The sequence below is a fragment of the Lotus japonicus genome, chromosome 6, assembly GCF_012489685.1.
Source record: "Lotus japonicus ecotype B-129 chromosome 6, LjGifu_v1.2".
Taxonomy (NCBI): domain Eukaryota; kingdom Viridiplantae; phylum Streptophyta; class Magnoliopsida; order Fabales; family Fabaceae; genus Lotus; species Lotus japonicus.
Window position 1 is genome coordinate 24,150,062 of NC_080046.1, and position 7,620 is coordinate 24,157,681.

Consider the following 7,620-nt stretch of genomic DNA (forward strand, 5'->3'; position numbering starts at 1 on the left):
TTCCGGGCAAGTGTCTCAGGTACTGATTTGAGCTGTAAACGCTTTCTTTGATTATTTAGCGGTGCTTAATTTTTGCTATTGGATATAACATTATGTTTCTGATTGCTATAGTGGGCAATTGTTTATGTATGGGTTTTCTTGTGGGGGTGAAGGCTATTATTCAATAGTCCAAAGCTTCATCTAATAGGTGTTTTGGGCTTTATTAACTACACTTGAGAGAGTTGTTATCAAGATTTAATTATTTAATTAAAGTTATTTTGCTGTTTCAAAAAAAAAAGTAAGAAATGAATAAACAGCTGAGTAAATAGAATAAAGACTTGGAGTTTTTTTTTTTTTGAAAAATGATTCATTCAATTACGAAGAAACAGAGGGCTCAGAGGCCATTACATCAGATTGGACTAAGCCATAAAAGTCTTGAGGGATCTCCTCAATCCAAACCCAAACACCCAAAATAAAAGAACGCTTAGCTAAAGCATCAGCGACACTATTGCCAGTACGGCGAATAAAATTGAAATCAAAAGCATCAAAACCAGAAGACAAACGACGACAGTCTAATATCAAAGAGTCTAAAATAGAGCAACCACCCCGGTGCTTCCACGCCTCATAAAGAAGGAGACAGTCGGTCTCGAACACGACGCGCCGGAAACCAAGATCCATAGCCAAACCGAGCGCCCAACGGAAAGAGAGCCCCTCCGCTAACAAAGAAGATGCTGCTGGACCATGCGAGGAGCACGCTGCTGCCAACACTTCCCCACGAGAATTCCTAGCAACAAGACCGAAGCCTGCGTCGCCGGTAGGAGCCATCGCCGCATCAAAATTGATCTTGAACGTGCCCGGATGTGGACGGGACCAAGTGTTGGGACGGTGAACTTGCGGAACCATAGGACCCTCCAAAGGTGGCAGCGGTGTGAGTGAAGCTGCATGGGTCAAAATCTGCTCCAATGTTGAAGCCTTCTCCTTGAAACATAGCCCATTTCTGGCCATCCAAATCGCATACAGCAAGGTGAGAAAAGCTCCAAGGCTGGACATGTCTGCAACCTGCATAAAATCAGAAACAAACTCGTGCACTCGGCACTCATGAGCTAGGCGGAAACCAAGAGAGCTGGCAAACCAAATTGGCTGCACCATCGGGCAAAAGAGCAACGCATGTTGGACAGTCTCTGGAGCTACCAAACAACGCGGGCACGTCGGGTCCGTGACCAAACCGCGCGCATGACGGTAGGCTCGCACCGGAAGGACCTCAAGGCACGCCCGCCACCCCGTCTCACGGCATCGAGGGAGCGCATCAGCTTTCCAAAGCTTCCTCCAATTCGCACGCGGAAGAGAGGGAACCTGGGAAGAGGACGCAACAACAGCTTCAGCGCCGTGGCGTAGGAATTGGTAAACCAAAAGACTTGGAGTTTAAAGGGTGAAAAGTAAATAAATGACCATAAGGTAAATGTAAGTGAGAGGCTATACGGGAAAGTTGTAAATTATATTTCTTTGACGAGAAGTTGTAATTCATAATGTTATTGATGTTAATGGTTAAATTAGTCTTTGAGTATGTAAGTGAGTTTGATTTTAGTCTTTTTGAGGAAAAATTACGTTTAGTGACAGTTATTCTTACAATCACTACCTGTTTTTAACCGTCATTAAACATTATTTTACCTCAGAGAGACTACAATCAAACTTACTTACTAACTCATGGACTAATTTGACCATTAACTCTAATTATTTATTGTTTTTTACAAATGACAGTATCGACTATAATATGGTCTTTCTCCGTAGCCAGTTCATGAGGTGTGGCGGCGAATTTGTGATGAGGATGATGAAATCGTGAGGTTTTCAGATGGGGACCAAGGTGTAGATGATCATATTATGATGGACAGAAGGTGGAACCCGCAAGGGGACGGAACCGTGAACCTGTGTGTCGTTGAGAGCTTTAGCAAGGAGAGGAATTGCATGGGATCGGGTGGCCTAGTTCGAGATTCGTAGGGAAGGTGGCTCGTTTGATTTCACGGTCATCAGGAAGGAGGAAGCGTGCTTCTATCAGAAGCTCGGGCGCTGGAGATTGGACTCTAGGTTGCGTGGGACAAGGACTGGAAGGTGCTACAATGCAACATGGACTGTGTAGAGTTGGGGCAGGCCTTGGATGATAATGAGAGCAGACTCTTTTTCCCAATTCTAGATGAAATCCTGGCATTGATGGGGAAAGGAATTGGTCTGTTACTTTGTGTGCTATGAGTAGAGAGTGTAACTGGCCTGCTGATTGGTTAGCTAGGAAGGGGGCCTCTTCCCCAACCTTAGATCTTTGCATACTTGGAGCTCCTCCTGAAGTAGAGATCCTCTTACTGAGAGATCGTTTAGCCATATAGTAGTTGATGGTTTATTGTTTAGTTTTCCTATGTAACAAAAAAAAGGATGAATATTTAATAATAATTACTAGGCATGAATCACTTTGCCTACATCGTAATTATATGCTCGACTTCAAGCAGTGCCTCTCTAATCTCTATAACAACTATTCCTATTATTTAAAGAAGAATTATTTTCAATTTTTAACGTGCTAGATCTTACGAATTTTTTTTATACATCATGTTCCTGCCATGAACATTGAGATAGAGTGTAGTACCAATGGTAGAGAGATTGCACTAAGAGAGAGAATCTAGAGAGAGAGAGTGTAACTGCTTAGAGAGAGAAAATAACTGAATCTCAAGTGTGTATTGATAAAATGAGAGTCCTTTACAAATGGTAAACGCTCCCTATTTATAGTAGGGGAGTTGTGCCTAGCGCGCTTAACTGCCCCTATTGGGCCGGTTGGGCCTCGAGGGAGGAGGCCCAATCTGTAGGTCGGGCGATCGCCACTTGGCGGGTAACCCCTGGGCGTAGGCCCCCTGGGGGCTCGCCCAGTCCACTAGTCCCCAAGACACCGAGCACGAAGCATGATGGCTAAGTGTGTCTTTAAAGACCAAAATGACTAACTACAAATACTATTGTGCTAGAGTATTTAAATCGCCAACATGACGTTCAAAGCAATAAAATTTCACAAGTCCACGAGCGGCGGTCAGGGAGTGTTGGTCGCCTAGTGCGTCGACACGTCATCAAAGTGGAAAAGTCAGCGTATCTTTGAAATCTCAACTGCCACTTTCGAAGTGTCACCTCACGTTATTGTGTCACAAGGCTTGAGTCAATCACGCGCAATAATTGCACGTCGCCTGCCACTCTCTTTCCTAATCATGGGGCGCGCTCCCCCATCCATCGTTGCAGCCCTCCATACGTCCCTTCTCATTCCCCTTTCATACCTATAAAACTCATGCTTCTCCAATTCTTTGCTTCTTTCACAAACCTCTCACAAACTTGCTCTTCATTTATCTCCGGTGAAACCTTTATTCTTCGGACGTCCTCGGCGAACTCACTGTTCCAATACTTCAACATAACACCAACTATCACACCCCAACCTCTTCTTCTCAATGTGAGTCGACGCTGGAAAAGTCAGATGGGATTCCTCCATTCGAAAGGAACCCTCTCCTTGACCTTGAGGAGATTACGACTTTCCGGCTCAAAACCTTTAGATCCCTTCAATGCTCCGTTCAGATTTCTCCTCCTCAAGATGCAGTTGACCAAACCTCGGACTATGACTCCCGCGACCCCATTGCCATCTCAGAGGACAAAACTGGGGGAATCTGTTACGAGAAATATTTTGCAAACGTCCTCCGGGCTGTCGGCTGTACAGATCATGACCGCCCGTGGGTACACTGTGCAGATGGGGACATCAAGAAGTCACACTTCTTTTATGTTTGCGAGTATCTATTTTCAGAGCTTAGGGTGAAACTCCCCTTTTCACGCTTCCTCTGCCGGGTGTTAAGTGAGATCAACGCCGCTCCTTGTCAACTGCATCCCAACGCTTGGGCCTTCATAAGATGTTTTGAGGTGCTCTGTAGCGCGATCAAACTCGAGCTGTCACCCGCTCATTTCTTTCACTTTTATGACGTTGACTCCAAGTCCCTTCAATCCCGCGGCTGGGTCTCTTTGAACCTTATTCCAAAGACTTCTAGGCTCTGTAAGGGATCTCCATCTCCATTTTTCCAAACCGATAAGTTTACATCATCAAACAATATCGGTTTTACGCTTTAATCACAATAAAAAACGCAAAAACAAGTTCAAAATAAAATTCAACAACTAAGATTTGAGTTAACTTGTTCAATCACTACTTTTATTGTGTCAAGCACCATCGGCGAGGCCGTCCTTCCCGGGTCTGGTGAGCCAGCGGCGAGTGCCGCCGACGAGGCTGTCCCCCCTCCCCCCCCCCCAAAGAAGAAAATCCGAAAGTCCAAAGGAATTAGCGGATCAACATTAGCTGGAGAGGACAGGCTCGTCGCCTCTTCGCCGAAAAAGAAAAGCAAGAAACACAAAAAACCCAGATCTGGCGAGGCTACCGATCCACCGTCCGCTCCTGAGGAGTCCAACGCTCGCCAACCTTTGCCTGAGCGCATCACTACTGTCGCCCCCCAACCAGCCCCAATATCTTTCCCTTTGACCCAGCGAGTTGGGGTGAGCCCTCCTCGGGCCTCCCCTGTCCGTTTGCCGAGCTTCCATGATGAGGGTCAGGCTCCTGCCACCGCACTGTCTCCCCTGTCCTCTCTTCGCCGCTCTTTCCCCGACTCTGAAAACTTGGACGATAGTGAAAAAGAAAATCCCTCAGTGGTCCGCGACCTTACCCCCGTCGACTTTATGTTGACCGATCCTTTCTTTGGGAATTTGAAGGAGGTCGAGGACCCTGATCTTGACAACGTGGCCTAGGAAGCTGTTGTCAACTTCCTTCGCACCGACTGCTTGTTCGCTAAGCTCTCCAAGGATGTGACCAACGCTGCTGAGGTCGAAGAGCTTCGTCGGCAAGCGGAGGGGTATCGTACTGCCACGCTCCAAGCGTATGGCGAACGCGACAGGTTGTTAGCCCAGGTGGTGGACAAGACGACCAGACTGAACAGATTGGGCATTGAAATGCATGAACGCGGATCTGACTTGTCTGTCTATGAGCGGATGGTCGAGGTGTTGGAGGATGAGCTTGACGACGTGCAAAAATAGTTGGATGCTCGGGCCCAAGCGATTGTTGCGGGCAGAGAAGTTTGCGCCGCCAAAGATAGGGAGCTTGCGCGACGAACTGGTGTCGGCGAGCGAGGCCCTCACCACAACAAGAGCCCAAAAAGAGGCTAAGAACAAAGCCATTGCAGAGGCCGAGGCCCGATGATGACCCTATTTTTGTAGTGTTTTTAAGGTCATTTCTTTGTTTGTTTTGAGTCTTTTTGTTGAGTCTCATGTAGTGTTTCATGCATTCTCATGCATTTTTATCTTTTCTTGAGTCTTTGTTTTGTTTTGGTAATTTTGTTGTTTTATAGGGAGTTTTCTTGCAATTTAAGTTAAGTTTAGGACTTGCATGATTTTCTTTTGTTTTATGAAGGACCTCTTGTGCTAATGAGCTCTTTGAGCTTCTAGATTTTTCCTTGTCTTTGTGGTTAAGTATGCAGATCAAAAACTGAAGAAGAAAGAAAGCCAAGAAGCTTGGAATTGAAGGAAGACTTAAAAGAGGAATTAAAGAGGAGTTACAGAAGCTGAAAAGGCTGTTCCAAGGCGAGCTTGAGTGCCTAGGCGCTGGGAATTGGCGCCTAGGCGCCAATTAGGGTCAGAGGCATGTTTTTCACATGCAATTGGCGCTCATGCGCTCTGAATTGGCGTCTGAGCGCCCAGTCTCGTTTGTTTTTCTTATAAATAAGGCTTAGGCCAATTTCTTTTGGAGTTAGACATTTTTACTCATTTTTTATCAGGTTTGAGAGCTGAGGAGAACTTTGGGGCCAAGGGAGGCTTCCAACTTGTATTTTTCTCAGGTTTTCATTACATTTTCTACATGAATTCTCTAGCCATGAGTGGCTAGTTTCTTTTTTGCTTTGGGTTAAGAGATTCTATGAAATTTTAGTTTGTTAAATCCTATCTCTATGCATGAGTTCTTGATTCAATCTTGTATTTCAATTCCTTATGGCATGTTTAGCTTTGGTGCACCTTTGCTATAGGCTAGATTATAATCAAATGGAAGTTTGTTATGATTTAGGGACATGAATTGAAATAGATCCTTCTATACTTGCTTCTAGGCATAGAGTAAGGGTGGGGTTTTATTGGCCTGAATATACATGCTTATTTACCTCTTATGAATGTTTAAGTACTCAAGGAATTTGGGTTATCTTTCAGTTTGAGAGAATTACTTTTGTGAGGAATCAACTAGTAAGTACATAGGCTATAACAACAAGAGATAAATCAAGGTTTCACATGCATAGGATAGGTGAACTAAAGTGGATTAGATGATCAACAACCCAAGGCAATTTTCCATCAATTGTTATTTACATCATTTTCAACATTGCTCTTTTGCAAAACCTTTGTCACAATCAACCAAAACCAAAACCTTTGTCACAATCAACAATTCTCACTCACAGTCCCTGAGGTTCGATATTTTAAAACCCGGAGGTATTCGTACACTTGCGAATTGACCAACAAGTTTTTGGCGTCGTTGCCGGGGATTGTTTGTGGTTTTCGGTTTAAGTTAAAGAGTTTGTTTGTTTGTTTTACTAAGCATTGCATTGAATAGGTGTTACTAACCTTTTCTCTGTTTTTGTGATTTCAGTTTATGCACAGTAGACTTGGTTCGGATCCACTGCTGTTTGATCCGGCCAGAACGCACCCTCCATTGTCGACGAGCTCAACAATGAGCTGCTGAGATAGCCGCTATGGCTGCCCATATGACGGAGGAGGAGATGCAAGCCCACATTGAAGAAAGAGTGAATGAGGCTATTGCTCAAAGACTTCAAGAGCAAGAATTGGAGAACGCCAATCGTTCTCTTAGAGACCTCACCTCGGCTGCCATGAGCTACGATTATCCGGGCAGCATAGTTTCCCCCGATGACACGGGAAATTTTGAGCTGAGGCCGGCATTCATTAATTTGGTGAGCCAAAATCAGTATGGTGGAGGTGCTCTTGAAGATCCTCGTGCACACATGGAGCGGTTTATCCGCAATTGCAACACCTACAGAGTTCAGAATGTTTCAGCGGACACCATCCGCTTGAGTTTATTCCCCTTTTCATTGAGGGATACTGCTGAGGAGTGGTTGAACTCACAATCCCAAGGTAGCATTACATCTTGGGAAGACTTGGCTGAGAAGTTCACCACAAGGTTTGTTCCAAGAGCCCTCTTGAGAAAGCTCAAGAATGACATCATGACTTTTACTTAATCCACCGATGAGAATCTCTATGAAGCTTGGGAGAGGTTCAAGAAGCTCTTGAGGAGGTGTCCTCAACATAACCTTACTCAAGCTGAACAAGTGGCAAAGTTCTATGATGGTCTCCAATATTCTTCGAGGTTTGGTTTGGATGCGGCTTCAAGTGGAGAGTACGATGCCTTACTTCCACAAGTGGGGTACGAGTTGATTGAAAAAATGGCTATAAGAGCCATGAACTCTAGTAATGATCGCCAAGGCCGAAGAGGAGTCCTTGAGGTTGAAGCTTATGATCAACTTATGGCCTCCAACAAGCAACTCTCCAAGCAAATGAATGAGATTCAAAATCAAATGAAGACTACCAAGATTGGTGGTCGAGTTGCCA

The 7,620-nt window shown here is 45.0% G+C and overlaps 1 protein-coding gene and 1 non-coding gene across 2 annotated transcripts; both read right to left on the reverse strand.

Annotated features, from left to right (window-relative positions):
- Nucleotides 1-354: 354 nt before the first annotated feature.
- Nucleotides 355-1,128, reverse strand: LOC130725139 (uncharacterized). The gene has a single exon (XM_057576392.1). The coding sequence runs from the start codon at nucleotides 1,126-1,128 to the stop codon at nucleotides 355-357; it is 774 nt and encodes a 257-aa protein (XP_057432375.1).
- Nucleotides 1,129-7,217: 6,089 nt separating this feature from the next.
- On the reverse strand, nucleotides 7,218-7,324 carry LOC130727073 (small nucleolar RNA R71). Its single transcript, XR_009015113.1, has one exon. It is a non-coding gene; the product is annotated as a small nucleolar RNA R71 (small nucleolar RNA).
- Between the last annotated feature and the right edge of the window lie 296 nt (nucleotides 7,325-7,620).

Excerpts from the sequence above, each read along its gene's own strand:
- LOC130725139 (XM_057576392.1), bottom strand. The coding sequence starts at position 1,128 with ATGGTGCAGCCAATTTGGTTTGCCAGCTCTCTTGGTTTCCGCCTAGCT.